The following is a 21,411-nucleotide window of genomic DNA, read 5'->3' as shown; positions in this document are numbered from 1 at the left end:
TTAAAAGTCTTGGCTAAGCAATAAAGCACATGTTTATTTGTACATGTTTTAGTGTGTAAATGTGTATGCATGTGCCCACCATGCGGATGCCGTTCTCAAAGGCCTGCCTGGCCAGAGATGCTGGTCCATCCACGGTCTTTCCATCATCATCAGGTCCCCAGCTGGCACTGTAGATGTCGATGTGCTGTGGCTGGAGGCTCAGAGACTTGGCCTCCACCATATCTGTTACATCTCCATCCAGCATTCTCACGCCTGATACACAAACACAGAAATCATACATGAAACCAATGTTTAATTTATCTCCTGTGTATTTCCACAAAACTGACTGAAAAAGTTTAACAATATACTGTACATTAAGCTGCTTAGCTGTCCTGCAATTATAACCATAATAAATTCAATGCAGTCAGGCAAATCAAGTCATTAATTAGGCTAATCAATACATTAAGTAGCACGTATTTCCGTGTCAGTATGCTTGCCCCACATAACACCTGCATGTATCAAGACAAACTATCAGTCATCACAATGACAACCTGTCAGTCACATCACAGTGGTATGTGGGACATAAACACATGATCAATCATTTTAGTTAAACCCGGTTGCTGGATTCATTCTACATAGGCTGATGAAAATCAGCATTGCACTAACACCAGGAACAGACAAATGTTGTTAGCGGTGGTAGTTGTCTGTCTTTTCAGGATCCTGTGCCTACAAATGTCATACACTAATAATTATCAAGCCTTAACTACACTAACACACACACATTCATATGACACAAGTAATATATCTCTGTTGCTGATAAACAGAAACATGTCAAAAACTGTTGATAAATACCGTTTCAGAAACCACACAAATATAACCAATCACTCACCTCCTATTCTGGCATTATAGGCAATTCCCACTATGCAGTGGGAGTTGTTTGCGGCTGCAGCAACTTCGCCCGCACACCGTGTCCCGTGCCTGAGGAAAGAGCGGGAATGAACAGCTTATTAAACAGATCTTGAGCACACGTGTATACACAAGCATGAGAGCACACACAAACTTGCCAGATAAACACACAGCTTTTGAAGTGGAAAGCAAGAACACTTACACATAAACACACATTTTCATAGATAAATGTGTATATACGAAGCAACGCTAAACAAAATGGTTTAAGTGTAGTAAGTGTTACGAATGTAGTAAACACTATAAACATGTCTACAATTATTGCTTCTTCCTCATAAGCTTGACAGAGAATGGAAGAGAGGGTAGTTAAACATTTGCAATTCTGTCAGTACAAATATTTTTGGAGTTCCTTAAGGCCAATGGTCCCCAAATGTACAAACACACACTAACAGAGACATAAGTTGGATTTTTTGGGGCATTTTCTGAGTGCAGCTTGCAAGCACTGTGCTCCTCAAGCGCACATACACACACACACAAACACACAGACAATGATAGTTGGAACAATGTCTAACATCAGTAATAAGTTAGACTACTCACACTACTCTTAACAACTAAACTCTCTCACACACACACACACACACACACACACACACACACACACACACACCAGGGTAACATTCCACCAGTAACTGCAGTGGTGACAATCGGCCCGGGTCAGCAACCAACGTAAACAAATATAAGTATGTTTGCGTCCACCGCCTCCTCAAAAACACCACTCTGTGGATCGGCACAAACACACTCACGCACACACACACCTCCTGCAGAGAACATCTGCATCACAACACCCCCCGGAAACAGCTCTGACCGCTGCCATGGAAACCCAGCATCTAGCTATCGAAACCCCCAGGGAAGTTTTAAAGTCCAGGGAAGCACTCAGACTGAGGAAAATCCGTTTCACAGTAACCTGATGATTTGAGGTTAATATTTATTTAACAACATGATCAAAGGTTTAAAAAAAGTACTGAGGCCTGACTCTCCTCACTCAGCTACAGTGTATAGTTTATTGTAGTATAGTATAGTATGTAACAAAATGGTTATCTTTCTCATAATTTTCTACTAGCAGTAAAATGCACAACATGCTTGAACATGGTTCTGAGCACCTGCGCTAATGATGAAACTCCACTAATTTTTTTCCACCTGGCAAAATGGCTTTAGCTTGACCTTTTCTTCCTGTGCTGCCTATAGAGTATTAAAGCCATGTGTAGAAAAGGCAGAGGAATAGGAATAAAGTTTCATGCTTCATTGTGATCTGGCCGAGAGTTAGACGAGAAGATTTATATCACTTCCATGTCTGTACGATAAATATGAAGTTACCACCAGCAGTTGGTTAGCTTAGCACAAAGACTGGAAAGGTAGTTAAAACACTCAAAAACAAATTATGTCTTTCTCTATGAATCCATACAAACACCAGTGTAAGAACAACGCCAGAGCCAAGCTGTTTCCCCATTTCCAGTCTTTATACTTAGCTCAACTAACCAGCTGCTGGCAGTTGCTTCATATTTAACAGATATGAAAGTGGTGTTAATCTAAGGAAATGAAAATCAACAACTCTGCTCACTTGTGTTCAAGATATTTGACTTTAATAGGATTTTAACATCCCTCATTTCACAAATCTCAGAGAGCCATTTCCATCATAAAGACACATTTTCAAACTGAAAATACTCTACAATGATCTTTAGATTTATGTTAAGTTCATATCCAGTTTAGATATTAGATGTATAGACACCATTTGTATAGATACAGAAAAGGGAACACAATGAAAGTGTGTGGGCTGACGTATAACATATTAAATGGCTGCAAATCAGTGATAGGCCCCTTTGTCACAGTTAATGAGCCAAACTGCTGGCTCCCTTTTTCAAAACGCATCAACCGTCTTCACTCAGTTCACTTCACTCCACTAATCCATAAAATTGTCTGTCTGGCCGTCTTTCCAGTCTTTGTGTTTGCCTGTATTTTCCATTTTCTACATATCTGTCTCACAGTCACTGTTTGTGTTTTACCCCTGCTTCAACAAGCAAAGTCAAAATCATATATTTGTTGTTTCTTTGTGAACCAGGCTTACTAAAATTTCGGATTTTTCAAATCCATCCTAGTAGTTCTGATAGTTTCAAACAAATAATCCAAAGTCTCAAACATTACAAAACTGTCAGAAGGTTCACTTTCTGTGTTTTTAACAAAATGATATCTGACTCGGACATAACAGGACCTTCCACAACTTGTTTTGTCATATTGTCCTTTTCAATCTGTGTTGGGTGGGATGGATGAAGTCAGCAGACACAAGGAACTTCACTAGTTAAGCAAAAGATGCTGGTGCATCCAAATGTTTTACTTCAGAGAGCTGTAACACAGATTGATGCAGTGATAACGTACTTGCTTTCTTCCTCCTGCTTACATTCAAAGCACAGCTGTTAGCGCCATTTTTACACACTGACAGATTAAAATCTACAAGCATTACGTCACTCTTGTTGCTATACAACACAAGGTTTGACAACAATCTGCAGTTTGCCAGATGTAGAGTTAGAAGTTAGCATTATTCCTCAGAAATCTAACATACTGCTTCTTGCCTTTCAAGCATGATGACCAGTTTTAACTTGCCAGCCACCTCGAGCCAACCTTTCATATCTATTCAGCTCCTATTACCGCTCTGTTTTGATTAAACTAAAATAATCTCCAGTTTGTAAATCCCATAAGATAATATGTTGTAAAAAGAATAGTTATGTATGAAAAGTCAAAGAGGGCAAACCATTTTTTCTGTCCAACGCATAACATCATAGTCAACTATGAATTCTGCCTGAAAAGGAAACCAGCTCATTAAGCTGCATCTGTAGGCCTCATGTCTCTTTAAGACAATGCATTACCAGCAGGGACTGAGCCACTGCCAAGGCACTTGGGCTGCTGCAGCCAAACACACATACACACACCAAAAATCACTCACTAAGCCAAACTGGCACAAGACAAGTGCCTGGACAAGCGAGTCTCTCTTTTTTTTTTTTTACACACATACACACTTGAATACACACACCAACTCTTCCAAACAGAATAACCACAATCCACCCACAAATGTCACAATCAAATACACTAATGTAACTCACTGCACCCACAACAAGGTCAGAACTCAGCATATACAAACATATTGAGGAGCTTCTGGTAAAAATCAATCAGAAACCCACTGACGCACAGAAGAGCATTTGGCTGACTGTAACCCCGAAACACTAAAGCCACATCCTATTTTGTACCTAATAACCCTAATGTAACTTAAAATTACATTTCTCTCTTTCATTAGATCTGGGATTGATTTTTTTTCTTACTTGTTCTCGTTGGTTGCATCATATCGAGGCATGGGATCCATATCATTGCCGTTGACATCAAAGCTGGCTTGAGGGTCCTGGAGGAGACACGGAGGTCAAAACAAGTACATCAAACATCAAAATGACAGTTGCAATAATGATCAGGGGACAGTAAACATCCAACAAGTAAATTAATTAGAAAGGTATGTGTAGAACTGTAGCTGTACCTGTAGACAAGCTTCTCTAACCCAATCAAACAGTTCACATTAGCATCACTCACAACAGTTTTGTAAATCGAATGCAATCAGAGCTAACTCAATCTGCTGTGCCGCTTGCCCTTCGGCATAAACAAATCCAGGCATTAAGAGTAGCTAATAACAGCAGCGCAGGCGCTGTCAAACAGGGTGTGAATCATTTTATCTGCACAGTTGATTGATGGCCTTACCTGCTGCCTCAGGCCAAGAAGATGCTCTAACTATCTGGCACTGGTCTGACATACCTCGGCATGCACTTAAAGTATGTAACCACAGACAAATAAACATGTACACACAGCATACCTACACACCCACAGGTTATAGGAAATGTAATCCATGACGCATGATTATCTGATCCAAATTACAGTAGCACAATCCTGTTGTTTTTTTGCTTTCTGTAACAGGACTTAGTAACATGCTCAAAAATACAATTTATTCCTGCTTACAGAATATAATTTCTATGTTATTAATATTCGAAATCAGTAAATTGATTTTTTTTCCTTTTTCCACAAAACAACTGTAATCCTGTGACTTTTTAATCCTGAAATTACTCCCAGGTGTTACAGATAAATTCCTACACCTCCCCTAACCTCTCACACAGACACTGACATACAACACGACTGAAGACTCCAACATACACACACACACACACACACACACACACACACACACACACACACAGTCAAACAGAGCCGCCCTACACGCGCATACATACACACTCACGTAGTTCTGAAAGAGGTCTGGGTGGTTCCTCTCAATGCCGTCATCTAGTATGGTCACCACCACATCTTTACCCGTGTAGCCCCTCTTCCACGCCCCCATGATGTTCATGTCCGACTGGCAGTTATGGACGTCGTCGTTACAGTGCTGGAGAGATCATGGCAGGAGATGGGGGGAGTGAAGATTATAAAAGAGAAAGGAGGAGAAAAATAAAAGAAACACAAACAAAAGTTAATCAGTGTCTTGCAGTATGTAGTCTTGTATGTCCATCGTGTTTTTGGCAGCCACCATAGTTTTAATTTGGAACGGGAGGGCGAAGCGAAGGCATTGCAATCTGCATCTATACCGCCAGATGCCACTAAATCCTACACACTTGGCCTTTAAACTTTATGAGTGTGCCCACATGATGAAACTTACAACAAGCGTGAGCATTACCATTTTTCATATAGGAGGTAGTGGTACAGTCCCACATAAACCAGTCCAAACAAGTTAAAGTCAAGTCTCAAAGTGTTCTGAAAAGGTGTAATCTCAGACAGCCTGGTTAAACCGTAACAATTTGTGTCTTATTTCACAAATATAGACCCACGTTGAAAAAAGACACATGAATAGTTAGAGATGGAATCACTGAGTTTGTATAATTGTTTAACACATTGAACAATCTTAATGGTCTTATAGAAACATCATCTCAGATCAGAGAGAGGAAACAAATTCATTTCTTGAGAAGTACTGCATGCGCCACAAGCGGTTATTTGTTTTCGCATGCCAAACATTTAGATATGGTACTGTGAACCTAAAACACATTTAATTTGATTCATGAGTTGAGTTGTCATAAAAGTATTTTTATTACAGAATCAAAGTCCAAAAACTCCAAGTTATGTCTGACAATTTGTATGCAGCTTCAATGTGATTCCAACTCATGTCAAGTCACTGATACTGGTTAATCTCTGTTTTTTTCATAAATCAAAAAGAACAAATGGACACACTGCCAAAAACATTTCACTGACAGAAATGTTTCAACTGCAAGCTATGTCAGGTACTTTGTTAGACATGACCAGAGGAAGCTTTAATTCAATGTAAAACTGAAAACACACAATAAGTGCAGAGAGTTCTGTCCTACAGCTAGAAAAATATGTTTTAAACCTCTGGTCAAAGTATTAAGAGTTATCTATACTATGTATATATATATATATAAGTTAACAATTGACAGAGTTGAGGACACTCAACCATAGACACACAAATGAATAACTAAAAGAGCAATGATCTGAGGGTGTATGCAAACACTTGTGATAAGCAAGCAAATCTCTGCAATTGAATTTCTATGTACTGTGTGTGTGTGTGTGTGTGTGTGTGTGTGTGTGTGTGTGATCTCAGGGGAAATGTTTCAAAATGCAGGAACAGAGAGAAATTTCTATTTCTACATCTGTGGGCTTTCCTGTGACAAATATTCATGAAAAAACATGGACTGTCTTACCTTGACCCTAAATTCTCTCTTTTGAAATTGAGGAAATTCAAAAATGTAATCACTACGGCTCTTCTATTCTTTCATTCAGTAAAACACACGCACACAAATCTCTCAGCTCCACTGACCCTACGGTAATCAGGATCATGCCACGACCTCGGCTGACCTTTGACCTACAAACTGGATAAATGTGGGCAAATAAAGGCACACAATCTTCTGAGAAGAATGGGCAAACACAACGTAGATGAGGCTAAATTATATTGAGCTCTATTCTTGATAAATGTGATATTCTTGTTTTTGGCAGTAAACATACAACAGAGAGAGAGAGTGTTTCTCTGTTACGAGTATACAGCGTACTCACAATGTACCACATACTGCTCCACTTGGCATCGTTAAAGAATATATTGTTCTGGGCCGGGCTGCTGTGGGCGGGGCTTGATAGAGAAAGGGGCGGTGATGGCTTGTAATCCCTCTTGATCCTCCTCTTCACCACCTGCTGCTGTATCCACTCCACCTGAAACACACAAACACAGACAGGAAATTGTAGAAAATGTGTAGGCATTAAGTAATACCACACAGTTGTAGAATTACTTCACACATAATACAGTGAGGTGGAATTTCATCGAAAGAAAGACTTCCTTTTGTTATGGGTGAACTGTAAGATGAGACAATGCTAAAGAGAAATTTTGTTTCCTTTTTCTAAAGGTGATATGGATTTCAAAGAAAAAACGTTTTCAAAAATGTTGACAATGCTCAAACAACGCTGTAAAGTCATTTCAGGCTAAGGTGAGCAAATTAAGAAGACTAAATAAAAAAATCAACTGAGAGAAATATACACATAAACTACATGTGAAAACCTGTAAATCAAGAAGCATCACCAGAATCTTGATATATTATTTGTAAGGTATCCTTTTAGGCATCTAACACTTTCTATGCATTTAACACAAGAGCTTTGCAATGGACAAACATTTTTTTTCTCCATCAGTTCATTTCTCCTTCTCTGCAAAATGGACAGACTAATACACACACATATGCTCCAAAGACATAAATGTCTCTCAGGTAACATCAATCTCTCAAATGTTATGGGCTCGCTTCAAGGCGCAAGGCATTCCTTGGCAGGAATCTCCCTCCACTTCCAGACGGAATTTTCCGATTTCAAAATCAGCATTGTTGGATCAGACCAAGAGGGCTGGACGCACTTGCTTGGCCCTGGTCACCTCTTTTTAAAACCCTGAAATCTTGTGTTTAGTCTAGATGAAGTCCTGCAGACCTCATCCGTCTAAAAAGACTCCATAAGAAGTTTGCATGTACCAGCAATGATGGAATGGTATGGAATGTTTGCAGGCATACAAGTGGCACACCATATAAAAGGGGGGATTCGTAAAGCTGTGAGAGCATCCTGAGATGTAAATATTTCTGTAATAAATTATTCATGGTTTCTTCTAACTGCAGTTGTCTATGATTGTTTAACACCATACAGACTACATTAGGATCCTTTCAATTTACTTCAGGCATTTTAAGATGAGATTTTGTGGTGGAGCCACTGCCTATTTATACAGTACTTTCAAAGTGTGCACTTCTCCTGAAATGTTCGCCACACCATCTACTGTGAACTAAAAGCCTCTAGCTGTATGCATGATGCATAGACAGGAAAACTCTGCTCACAACAGATAATCAATGGAACAATTTTCACACTGAAAAGGTGTTTTTGTTGCTCAGTTTGCCAGATCCAGAAGTTTGAGGCTTTAGTGAACAATGTCCAACTGCAAAGACAAAACCTTTCTCCACATCAATACAGCTCCAGCAGACAGAGAGGAGAAGAGAGAAAAGCTGACAAAATGACTGCAGAGTGATTATCTGGTCTCATGCACTGAAACAATCTGCCAGGCTCTCCAGAGAGTTGGAGAGGGAGGCAACAAGACAAGATAAGACGGGAGAAGGGGAGGTGATAAAGAGCTGAAGAGAACAAGTCCCAGGAGAGTCAATAAAAAAGACTGAGCTGGAAAGGGGGGGGGGGGGGTGAAAACAAATAGCAAGTGAGACCAAAAGACAGCAAGTGAAGAGAGGAAGATTGATTTTATAAATAACATTGATTTAATAACTCAAGTATGTATCTCTTTATAGATAGTGAAGGAAAAAAACAATTCTGTAGATGGCGTAATTTAATAACTCAAGAGTGTAGACCTCCCTTTTAAGAGAAAAAAATATAGGAGAAAAAGAAATGACAAACCAGGGCAGAGACAGAGACAAAGAGTAAAAAACCCAGTGATATGTTTTGTTTTAGCCTGGTGCTTCTCCGTCTGCCGAGGACTCAGCTCATTTCACTCCAAGTTCTGTCAGGACCATCAGCTTCAAAGCAACCGTTTACACACGCCATTAGCTTCAAAACAACACTGTCATCAGGAATTGTGCGTGTGTGTCGGTGCAAAACCACTGGTGTATCATTACAATCTGCATATATTAGCATTGCATCAACCGCAATCTTTGATCAGCAGTGTAATTCTTAACTGCTCTTGTCCTTTAACTTGGTAATTCCAGGAAGGTCAGACGATGAACACGTCACTGCCACTCATCTTTATTCTTCTACAGACAGACACGATGGAGCAAAGACTTTACAGATGGCGTAAAAAAAAGAGACAATTTTGATGGAATTGACGAGACCTGAGAATGTAAAGGATTTCAGACCAATGCCCAACTTCCCAAATGAAGGAGGACATGAACCGAAGAAGTATCATGCATCTGTGTGCTAGCAAGTGTCTTTGAGCCTCAGTCAGGTGCTGTTTTGTAGCTGATGATGACCTCCACCTTCATTGAAGTATCCGATATTAATATGGCCATATACTTAATATCCTACACTGACTTCTAAAAAGTGTTCGTCTACCTTAGTAGTTTAGTGCGGATGATACTGGTTTGCTGTCTGAGCTTTCCTCAACTTTTATAAAATAAAATTGTTCAACCAAAGAATTTTGTTATTTCAGGTTTTTCCATCTTAATACTACTGAAGGTCAAGATAGATCCCAAAAAAAAGTTGGGTACTGAATTTGTAAAACAGAAATATGTTGTCGTCAGTTTACATCTAAAGTAGTTAGATTCAACAGTTGTGCGGCATTGTCATTGTCCTCATTTTCACACCTCTCATTATCACAACTGGACTTTTTTTCCAGAAGAAAATTATTCAAGCAAACTGTGACAATATCAATATGAGTGTGAAGGAAAAATAAATAAGTCCAGAGGTTTCAGTGGGAATGTGGTCGATACTGACATTAATATCTACTAACCAACTCTACTGGTGTTTATATAGACAACTCAGTCCCTGCTCTCAGAAGGGCTGGTTATTTAGTTTTATTGATCGTTCTAGCAACATATTGTCGATCTTCTTCATAAAGAGCTGTTCCACCACAGTCTAAAGTTTATATACAGGTTACGTGTACGGCTACAATGTTTACAGTAGATACTTGAAGTGTCTGCTCACTCTACTGAAAATACAGTGGACAAAATGTGCAAGTGTTTTACCGTTCCATGTTATATATTTAATCTCCACTATAGTGAAAAAGGTTTTGTTTCTTTATGCATTCGAAGTAGTTCCCTACTTTCTATCTTCATACTGCTGCTGCTTACATGGGTGACTTTGCATTTCTATATTTACAAAATAAACTTTTGTCCTCCACTTGCCGGATAACTCAGAGCACATAAATGGTATCGTTTTTCTAAAGCTATCAAGGGCAATGTCATCCTTTGTTGTCCCTGATAAATCACTTACTGGCCACAGCCTTCAGTTATCAACCTCAATTGTGTCACGTTTGCCAGTCTCTATCCAAACAAAGACAATATTGCCCTCTATTATTGCCTCTAAAACTTGCCCATGTATCACTGCCTTTGTTTCGGTGCCAATTCGCTGGCTGGCTCTGAGGCATGACGATTGGATCTGCTCCATTCTTTTTAACTCCAGCTTGGTGGAGCAGAGGAATGATCTCCTAGCACCTGTACCTCTCCGTCACTGTGCTTTTTTTTCCTTTCCTCCCAGTCCGACTCCTTCTCCTATCTCACTCCTTTACTTTTTTCATCTCTCTCCCTCGTTTGCTTCTTCCCCGCCATCTCTCCTTCGCTGCATTTCAGTGTCTTCTTCTTCGCAGATGCCCATTTTTCTCTGAGATCGGCTGTCTTTCTCTCTCTTTCCCACTCCAACCCCCTTCCTCCCTCCCTCTCTCTCATTTGCTCTCTGTGTAAGGGTTTGCAGGTGGCTCTTGCTGGCTGGGTCAGTAACCAGGGGAAACTGGGGAAGAGTTCACTTCAATAGAACAAATGGGAACAAATTGATCCACTTTCACTGCTGTTTTTGAGATGCCATTTGAGTTTCAGGCAAAAGAACTGAAAGCTGTGAGTTTAAATAAAGGTCAAAGGCTGTTGTCGTAAAACATCCATAACAACCTTTGGACAGACACAAGAAGCCAGATCTTGTGCTCTCTTAATTCAGAGCCTCAGCCCAAACACAGCACATAGTCGCGCAACTTATGATGGCCTGAGCCCCGTCATGCTGTGCTGGCCAGCTGTAGGTGCGCGTGTCTCAGGGCGTCAACTAATGGTTCATCTGCTAAACAAATTTGAGGCAAAAGCAGATTCTATGGCAGAATGCCACGAAAGCATCCTGGCTTTGTGGAAATCTGTACCTGGGACTGTGTGGAGTCTCATAATACCTGTGCGTATGCAAATTGCTCCTAAGGTCCTGACAGGTACACAAGCTCCATCTGTGTTGTTTCCTTAATGCTGCGACTGTCCTTGTCTTCCACACATGTTCATAAACACAGTGAGCCCTAAAGGGTGAAAAATCTATGAGCAGACATAAGGAGTTTTAACTGTTTAATAATTAGATTTGAGCTCATTCAAGTTTAACTATGTTGCAACATATTTTCCTTATGTGGCGTGACGTCTGCAAGCCTGCAACTCATAAATACCAAAAAACATTGAAATTTGATTTTGTCATCACAGCCATTTTGCATTTCAGTCTATCCCGGCGAGGATTCAGCTGTGGACCACACCTGGCTCTCAGTTTTCTTGCACGTCTGGATAAATGACTTCAAGTAAACAAGAGTCTCGCTAAGTGAAACAGGCTGGAAACACCATGCTCCTGCAACAGAACACCGTGGACAGACCGCGGAGGTGTTCAGCAGTTGTTGCTCTCTACTGATCTCTGCACTGATCTCTGCACAGACTTCAAAAAGGACATTATAAAAGGGAGAAACAACCACTGTAGTACTCTAATTGTTGTTTACAGTAAACTTGAAAATGCTGGAAATAGATTTCAAACAAAGCAGACCGAGTATACTTGAACTCATTTCACACCAAAAACTAATAACAGTGCACAGCTACAACAAAACAGTCTGTGGCTGTCCAAATTCTCTTGGAACTCCCTATATGAATGACTCAGAGGCGTACGTCATGCTGTGCAAGGTGCAAGCTGAGTGCTGCTTAGGACACAAAGAGAAGATCTAACTAGCAGGTTCATAAATGCAGTTTTAATTGGCATAATCAGCATATGTCATCACGTTGTCTTTCTGAAATTGATTGTATTCATATTGTGATATACGGAGGGAAAGCTAAACACAAACTACAAATGTACATTTATGATGTAACTGGCTTTTCAGTAACGTTACAGTAACATTACAAAACCTATAAAGTACAATTATAGGACATTGAAGACTTAACTTAAAAATGAGAAATTAATAAAAAATAAATTAAATTCTTTTGAGACTATAAAATGAGTTAGGCCTTCACTGTCTGTTCAGTGGTATATGAAATACTGATGAACATCTACACACAATATAAATCCATAACGATCTTTAGCGATGTGGAACTATCAAGGTGAAGACACACTCTCTCTACTGGCCAATGGCATTGGCAGAGTCATACACCAGCCTGGAAAAATAAGTGGTCTTTGACCTGACAGGCAAGTGACACTGCAGTTAGGCGGATGCCATAAAGTGGTAATCTGTGCTGTGCTGCATCACCATGGTAACATGCGTGCCAATGAGTACTGTGGATGGCAGGGTGCGCCTTTCATGGCACCGCTACACCCATCTGACTCACTCACACACAAACACACACGGCTGTCATTATTACAAAACCTGATTGCAAAACATCATTAGCAGTATGCCAGACTGCGCTGGTGCCAAACTAGCCGTCATGTGGATCCCAAACCCACAGACAGGTCCGCAGATTACGCTGAAAGCGTAGCCAGTCGGGGGAAAACACTGACAGCTCCATTCCTCTTCACTACGCTTTTCCTTAATTTGGTTTCTCTAATCCATCTTTCCCCTCTTCCCTTCTCTCTTCAGCCCCTGTTCACTCTCCTTCTGTTGTAATTGCTCCTTTTCCCTTTTCTGTCCTTAAACTCTCCTCTCTGATCTAGTCTTCTAAAATCTCAGTCGCTCAGCCAGCTGGCATGAGGACACAAACCTTCTTCCACCATGGCACAGTGTCAGGCCCAAGAGAGCAAGAGAACCAAAGACGGAGGGAGGGAGACAAGTACGCTGAAAGCAACAGTGATAAAAGGGGGTAGGAGTGGGAGTCAGAGAGAGAGAAAATAAAAGGGATGACAGGTAAGGACAGCAGGTGGACAAAACAAGCTGAGTGGACTAAAAACAAGTAGAGAAAGAAAAGAAAATTGAAAAGAAGCAAGGAGATAGAGGACAACAAGATACATGGATAACAAAAGGTGACAGGCACTGTCTTATTTTTTACTTTCTGTTTTGCTCACTATTTCTTTTCTGTTCTTCCATTCTTTTTATAATCACACTGATTAATTATTATCATTCCTCAGCAGCCAGCATGCATTCATGTGCATGCACAGATACAAACAAACTTAAATGCACTTGAATCCACTGCTTGTTTTCTCAGGATCCAAGACCAAGCCTGTTCGATAAAGTGAGCCACTTCATCCAGCAGGAGACATCAACATACACATCAAGTAAAGTTTGTATCAGATACAAATATGATTTCTTTTCTTTTTTTAAAAAGGAGCATGAGGTTTCCACAAACTGTCTTGCCCTAAAGTTTGATTTAGCACCTCGTTACATGTATTTTAATTAAGTTCAGGTCAGAGATGTGCAAGGTTCAGGTTTCATTAATAATGCAGCCAGGGTTTGATGACCTGGTGCAGTGATGAGAGGAAAACTGACAGGACAAGAGTAAGGGTTTACCTTAGGTCAAATGCTCTTGTTTGATGAGTCAGTTCACAAAAAAACATACTGTTAAGTTGACTAAGATGCTTTGCAAGCTGGTATTTTATTTAAGAAGACAATCATAACCTAGGTGAGGTAGAAACCATGTCAAATTATATTAAATAGATTACATATTTATATTATTTTTATATTTTAATATGCTCTGACTAGTAGCCATAGTGTGGCAAAACTTCAGGTACAACTCAATTTCATTATGGCTGGAAATCTGCAGTACTAGTTATATCCATTAGTTGAGAGTTTAGGTCTGAAACATAACCTGGTACCTCTGGTTAATATACTGTAGCAAGTTAGTTTCAGATAATCAGTTGCCATGGTAGGGGCATTGCTTTTCTGTACGTGGAAGGGAAAATTGACAATTTCCCTTCATTTTGATTTAACTTCTTTCTGGGACTTCATCCTGTCCTTGAAGTGGCCTTGTGAACCTCACACCTGAAGAGCAGTCAGGAAGACGCATTGTCCTAATTCATTACAGGTCTTCAGACCTCTCTGTAGCCTGAAGGCTGGATATGTAGTTCACATTTTGCCTATTTCTATTTCAAGAAAATTATATAGACATAATGCTGTAATCTCCCACCTGACATCTAAACCTATCCATCAAACCTGAAGTTTCTGGGTTTGTGAAATAGAAAAATAGCAATCCTCATCTATCACAATTCATTTGTCAGGATTGTGATCAGTCCAGCGTGACATGTCAAGAAAACTGGGATGTTCCTGCAATCTAATAGTTCCTGTACTGTGCAATAACCCATTTGTGTGTAGGTAAAGGAACAGAAAGCAGAGTCAACTGAGTTGGTGTGTAAAGTGTATTCCACACAGACATGTGCATCAAATACAGCCTGGATCTGACTGTATAATGTATGACATGAGCACAACCTTTTAAACAGGTAATACATTTACTTCTAAAGTGGAAGTTATGATTATCCTGTAATGGCATATTCAATAAACATACAGATGAGTGACAAATTAAAGGAAAAACCTGAATGAATGAGTGAACAAACATGACAATACAGGACACACTGAATGGTTTGATTAGAATGAAAATGATGTGAATCAACTGAACACCTATGGGAGAATGGAGATGGTTCCAGAGGGTTTGGGTTAATTTTTCCTTCAAATTGTCATCTGTATATACCATTTTTAAACAAACACACATGAAAAAATCGATAAGTGGTTTTAAGAAAACAATTCTCAGAAAATACCTGCCAAAAACTAAAAAAGTAAAGAACTGTCTCGTTTATTACTGTAAAAGTTCTGACTAGACAATCGTACTTCAAGGTTTTTTTTTTCCCAGGACTTTCAACTGCAATTCTTTGTATTCATCAGCAGATGGAGTTCCACATTTAGATCCCGGGATGATAACTAACTCATCTCCAACACAACTTCAAAAACTGAGGAACTAATGAACAGCTAAGAAAAAGCTACTAGCCACCTACCTACGATTATTTTATCAAACTGTCTCCATTATCATTTAAATGCACAAGAAACACATACTCTGTGAACTACTTTGATTCTAAACCTGTAATTCACTAAAAGGTGCAACAGGCTTACCTTGGGCTCCATAGAGATGAAACTATGGCGACCACGGCTGGACAAAGTTGACCTTTTGATGGTCCGACTATGGAAGAAGTGATAGTGGTCTTTGAGATCCCCAATCTGCAAAACATATATAAAGACTTAAAAAAAAGTATTCATTCATTCCATAACCCTTTCAATCTCACCATAACTCATTAGTGCAACTTTAAAAACAAGATATTTTTCCACAACGTCCTATAAATGATCATGAGAAACATTTGAAACAGACACATATACAGTATAAACATAATACATACATATGATGTTAGAGTTTATCATAGTCATTAATTCATTGGGTAAACTCCACAAACACCACAGCTAAAGTATTCGAAAAAGTTCTTGAAAGTATGTTCCTTCTCTTAAAGTAGTAAAGTGATATTCTTTCTGTGTTGTGATGTTAATGTTTTTCTATGTTTATGTATTATACATAAGGTTTTGTTGAGTTCAGAAATAAAGACGTGGTAAGATGAAAGGGACGTGGACTAAAAGGGAAGACATAAAGGGCAGACAAGTCAAACAAAGACAGACAAAGAGACACAGAGAGACAGACTGAAAGTTAGACAGACATACAGACACACACAAACAAAGACTTTGAGTGACAGAGAGATAAGGAAGACAGAGGATCTGCAGACTGACAATGACAGACAGGCGGCAAGCTGCTGGACGGTGATTAGTTTTAATAATTGATAAAGACCATGCAATCCCTCAGATGATCAAACTGTCATGGCTGCCAAGGGTCCTATGGTGCGTCACTGATCCATGGCTGAGCTCCACTACCAGAGAGCCCATTAGATCATCTTTCAGCTCAATGCTCATGCACATAGTCACATTCTCCAACTTCCAGACTGATATATTGAGAAACAAAAAAAAGTGCCAATAGGCCTGGCTGAAAAGACCAAACATTAAACACAGCACACATCAGAGGTCTTGGGTAATCACATTACAAAGCGTTCTATATACTAACAAAATGTGCTTCGATAATAGGCGGCTACCAGTTTGGATGCTTCTCATAGTGTAAACAGGTCTCAACATATCGCGCTTCCACCGCCTATTTAATCTACTCAACATCTGCACTGCCATTAAGCAGGCCACCCTTCCCACTAGGAGTGTCTGCAAATGGGGAGCTGCTGGAAAGGCTCTACACACAGTATTTAAAAAAAACCTAAAGCACAGATCTAAACTTCTGCTTTGCAATTTTTTTTTTTTTAAATCACCAATTTTGTCAAATTACATTTTCAAATTCACAAGTAAACTAATAAACCTCTTCAGGTTGCACTATATCTCACAATCAGTGTGCAGCTTCTTAGCCTGAACTCTAATATACAAGTATGGCTAGAATTGTTACTGTTGTAGCTATGACGACATGTGATCTCCAGATGGAAATGCAGGGCTTATACTGTCAACTGAACTTTCATTCTAATGCAATAAACCGCACAATGAATCATAACTTCAGCATAACCTTTGGTTACTGGGAAGTATGTTGTAACGAATTTTTGAGGCGAAATCACTTGCACTTCAGTGATTCATGATGTCTTGCATCACAGACATTTTTACTGAATGTATTTATCTTCCAAATAACACATTATTAATCCGACCAGGAATTGCTTTTTCCATGGAAATTACTCTGAATGGGTCATAGTTGGGTCAAACTATTTAACTACAAGTTCAAGTTTTGCCTGAATAACTGTGGTTCAGATACCTGCTTGCTGTCCGCATTAAACAACTGAACAATAACTGGCATCACACAAGAAGATGAGAACACACACACACACACACACACACACACACACACAGAGCAGGACTCTGTCATTGCAAAAAAATGTTTATGTTTTTGTAATGTGTCCACAGACGCTTCTACCACCTTGCTATGTGGTGCAGAGGCTGCAGTCTCACAGTCACAGTCAATCACAGACACGGGGTGAGTAGCTTGGATAAAAATGATCAGTATTTGTGAGGTATTAATGTTATTCTTGATAACTCACTTCAGCATAACAAACTTTCATAACAAAGCCCTGTTGGCCTGATGCCTTTAACAACTGATGTATCAGTACAACTTAACTCATCTCATAACTCATTATTGCAGCAACCACCTCCTGTCCATGTCTGGCTACAGATCATCGCACTCCTTCTCAACAGCTCCAAATCCTCTCCCATCTCTTCGAAACACCAGTTTGAACACATATCCACATCTAGGGCCTTGTCAGCTGATTTTGACTCAATTTGGACCAGTGTCTCAGTCTGGGAAGGGGGCTCCATGGTTAAGAGGATTACCCAGAATTCCCCAACGAGGTGCTCTCTCACTCCATGCCAACTCTTTTCATCCATCCGTCCATCTATCGTCCCTTCTTTCGTTCCCTCCTCCTTCCATCTCCCAGTGTGTGGTTATCTTTGTCTGTTCTCCTCTTTCCACCCCTGTCAAGAAGACTATATTGTCCCTGTGTCACATGTTTTCCCTACCCATCCCCCCTTTTCTCTCTTTAACTACTTTGCTTCCCTTCTCATTTAGCAGTTACATCCCAAAATCACTTATCGCAACCAGGCCAATCATTATGAAAACTCCAAGTAACTTTAATCAAATGAAGAAACCGTTACAGTGCATCTCTTTGCAATCTACAGCACCATCAAACTGCAAAAACATGTGCAATAAGTCATCTCGCTTTATAGGTTTAATGTCGTTCCCCATATATATAAGTGCTGCACGGATATAAGAGGGAGGGGGTTGATGATGGGGATGTCAAAGTTCACATTAGGAAACCAGAGTGTGCTGTTATCGCTCCCATGGGAGCGGCTTTCAGCTGACCCCAAAACCAGGAAGTGAAGTAAAACTCTTGTCTATGAGGTGTCAAAGTCCAATGAACGCTCCATATTGAGATGGAAATTAGGGCGAATGGTGGGGGTTGGGAGCGACACTGCACTCCACAGGGGAATTCCTATTGGGGGCTGGTATGGAAAGGGGGGGGGGGGTCCACACATTAGTTCCCGTCAAAGAGAGGGGATAAACGAGGCCATTAAGGCCTGCTCTCTGGGGAGTATAGTGGGTGGGCGGGCTGGATAAGTCGAGGAGGGAGGGGGGGTTCAATAGCTGTTGACTAGGCTACCCCACAACAACCTGTCAGAATGCCCCCCTCTGTTCCACGCTGTCTTCATGTTGAGGGCTGGCAAGTGCAGGCTTGAACTACCCACGTATTTCGGTCACGATACTCTGGAGTATGTGTGGGGTCCACGTTTGTGTGGCATAATTCTTTTGTCCATAAAAGACACAGGATTTCTCTTTAAACTCTTCAAGTGACCAATTAAACCACTCCTCCTGGACCTGTGCAGACTTGTGTGGATTAATAAAATGACATAATGTGACGATAGTGAGACAAAATCTCAAACAAGCGTTTCCTTTGTATGTATATTTTTTCTACAGCTGTGGTTGGGATTTATTTTAGACTCCACTAAGCAATGGCCTTGACATTGGGGCTTAAGTGTCAGATCTTATGGAAATTATAGGGTCGTACACTGTAGAGGCATGCATATGTTCGGGTCATTTAAAAATAATGGCTCCAATTTTTCTAATGAAATATGGAGGTGCGTCTTTTAACATTTTCTCTTGTAGTGGTGCTTCATCATTAGCTGCTCAAAAACCCCCTTAGAAATACATCATCAATTTGAGAATACTGACAAATAAAGTATGGGAGCATCTACTAAAGGATTCATCCTAAATGTAAACACAGCTCAATAGTGGTGTTTTACAGCAGCTGATCCAGTGGGCCCAGTTATGGACTGAGCCCAGGTTACACTCACAGCGAGAATATAGAACATAAGCAGAGAAGTGCAACTCAAACCTCCATCTCTTCCTCCATGTAATGTTTTAAAAAAAAAAACTGTTACTGTAGCCAAGTAAAGCAGGACTGGTCAGGGGACGTTTTTGAGTCCTATATATGGCACAAAAAGAAACAACATAAGAATCTGTTTGACTGTGGACCCTTTGATGTAAATTCTAAGACTATACACCACTTGTGTGTCAAAAGGACCAAGCACATGAGACTGCTGTGGCTGTGAGGCTGATAGTGAGCTCCCTGTGGCTGCAGCCCGCAAACTGAACATGATCCGCGGAAACACAGCGAGGAGGCACCTGTTGTGCCATCCTCCCCTTGGTCTTCTTTTATTGGTTTCCTGCAGCTTCTCTTCTTGTCTCAGAGACAGATAGCCACAGAAAAAAAGGATAGGACTGGCTTAGAGAATCACACAGACGTTTCATGGCTCGTGTATGGACCTCAGACCTTTGACGTTTGACCTCGTATCGTTGGTCTACTGGTAGAGGAATAGCAACCACCAGCCTGACCTGCCCCACTTTTAAGAGTTGAAAAAACAAGAAAACAAAAAACACAAATAAGACCTACCTGTCCCATGTTCCTATAGCCATATTTTTCCGCTATCCGCTCGGCCACATCGGCTCCACCGGCTATCCTAACTGCCCAGTGGTTGGTGTAAATCCGAGCATTACACGGCGGGGACGCAAAGCCAAGACTGAGCGCCAGGACGCACAGCAAGCTTCTTCTCCAAGCGGCGTTGCGGACCATCTTCCCCCACTTTTAACCCGACTCTTCTCCGCCTCCTCCTCCTCAGCCGACCAGGCAAACAACCAAACTTCTCTTCTCACCGAGCAAGACTCTCATAGAAACACAACTATCCGGGGCAAAAACACTGAGAGAGAGAGAGAGAGAGATAGAGAGATAGAGAGATAGAGAGAGAGAGAGAGAAAGAGAGGGAGAGAGGGGGGAGGAACGGAGCCCCGAAGAGGAAAATATATACCTTATCCTCAAACCTCCGCTTTCCACATGGGAGAGTTGGAAGTTTGCGTTTCGTGTGCCCTCTCTCTTTTTTCCACCGCGGAGGAGGAGGAAGTGTACGTGTCTGCGCGCCGTGCGTCTTTGCGCGCGAGTTCGTGTACGCCTGTGTGCGCGCGGAGCTCCTCAAAGCTGATTTCTCTTCTCCACGAACAACTCGGATGTTGGTTGTTCAGCTCATCGGGCTTTCATGTGGCGAAATGGCTACAGCGCCTCCCCACAAATAACTAGCTGACACTCTGGAGAGTAGAAACAACTAAAGCCGCGGGGTTTCCCTGCCGAGCTCCGCTGGGTCTTAAAGACACTCTTTCTCGGATCCACCGCAGACCGACCGTACCCCAGACACAGCCCGGGGGGGGTCAAACTGGGGGCCAGGGCGCCACCCGGGGGCTCTCCTCCAGGAGGCTTAACAATACAATTCTTAAACCTAAACTGGCCGGAAGTTATCCTAGTTAGACAATGTTAAATGATGCCTTTTGATTTGTCTTAACACTCAGTTGAACTTCCAAAAGTGACAACAATCTCAAACAATGTGTATATTCAGGACTAACATGTTCATGTCTCTGTGGCTACTTCCATAGCAAGGAGGCATTATAACACAAGTGGCCTCAAAAGCTACAAAACCTTGAGTCTGTAGATTTCTAGAGAGAAACCATAACCGTGGCCCCCTGTTTAACCCTAACCCTGACCCTGCTCTGACCCTATTTAACCCACATATTTTCCCACATATCAAATATAGATGAAGAAAGTACAAGGGACACAACGTCTTATGTTAAAACATTTATTTTATTTTAATTTCGCCCACACTGTTAATCAGAAATAATATTACCAAAGCACTAATATGAAGAAAAATACAGTTATTTATAAAACATTATGAAATATTTGGTATCATGTAACATGTGCTAATAATGCGTATAGTCTGCAATAAAATATCTTGAAAATATGCAGAAATTTTGTTTGTATGTTTACAGCATATATCTTATTTTTGGGTTTTGTTTGTAGACAATGAGAGAATACCCGTTAAATTCTATTGAAAGAGTCTGTATTTTTTTTTTTTTTTACTAGTGTGTTATATTTTAAAAGAAATTGATACAAACTGCTGCA

General features: G+C 40.6%; 1 protein-coding gene across 4 annotated transcripts in view; it reads right to left on the bottom strand.

The window, feature by feature from the left end:
- Positions 1-20,542, bottom strand: part of pcsk5b (proprotein convertase subtilisin/kexin type 5b) — a 72,862-nt gene extending 52,320 nt beyond the window's left edge. For 2 of the 4 annotated variants that reach the window (XM_051422480.1, XM_051422481.1), the window contains exons 1-7: positions 19,861-20,542; positions 15,449-15,553; positions 7,024-7,176; positions 5,207-5,350; positions 4,251-4,327; positions 869-957; positions 80-252 (exon numbers count right to left, since the gene is read on the bottom strand). In XM_051422480.1, coding sequence (XP_051278440.1) covers positions 80-252; positions 869-957; positions 4,251-4,327; positions 5,207-5,350; positions 7,024-7,176; positions 15,449-15,553; positions 19,861-20,040 — 921 coding nt within the window. In that variant the 5' untranslated portion in view covers positions 20,041-20,542. The remainder of the gene's footprint in view (positions 1-79; positions 253-868; positions 958-4,250; positions 4,328-5,206; positions 5,351-7,023; positions 7,177-15,448; positions 15,554-19,860) is intronic. The other 2 variants (XM_051422483.1, XM_051422482.1) reach the window with 2 other exon arrangements.
- Positions 20,543-21,411: the final 869 nt, after the last annotated feature.

Source organism: Dicentrarchus labrax, unplaced genomic scaffold, assembly GCF_905237075.1.
Source record: "Dicentrarchus labrax unplaced genomic scaffold, dlabrax2021, whole genome shotgun sequence".
Taxonomy (NCBI): Eukaryota; Metazoa; Chordata; class Actinopteri; family Moronidae; genus Dicentrarchus; species Dicentrarchus labrax.
The sequence above is the reverse complement of the archived record's forward strand: the minus strand, read 5'-3'. Positions and strand labels throughout refer to the sequence as shown.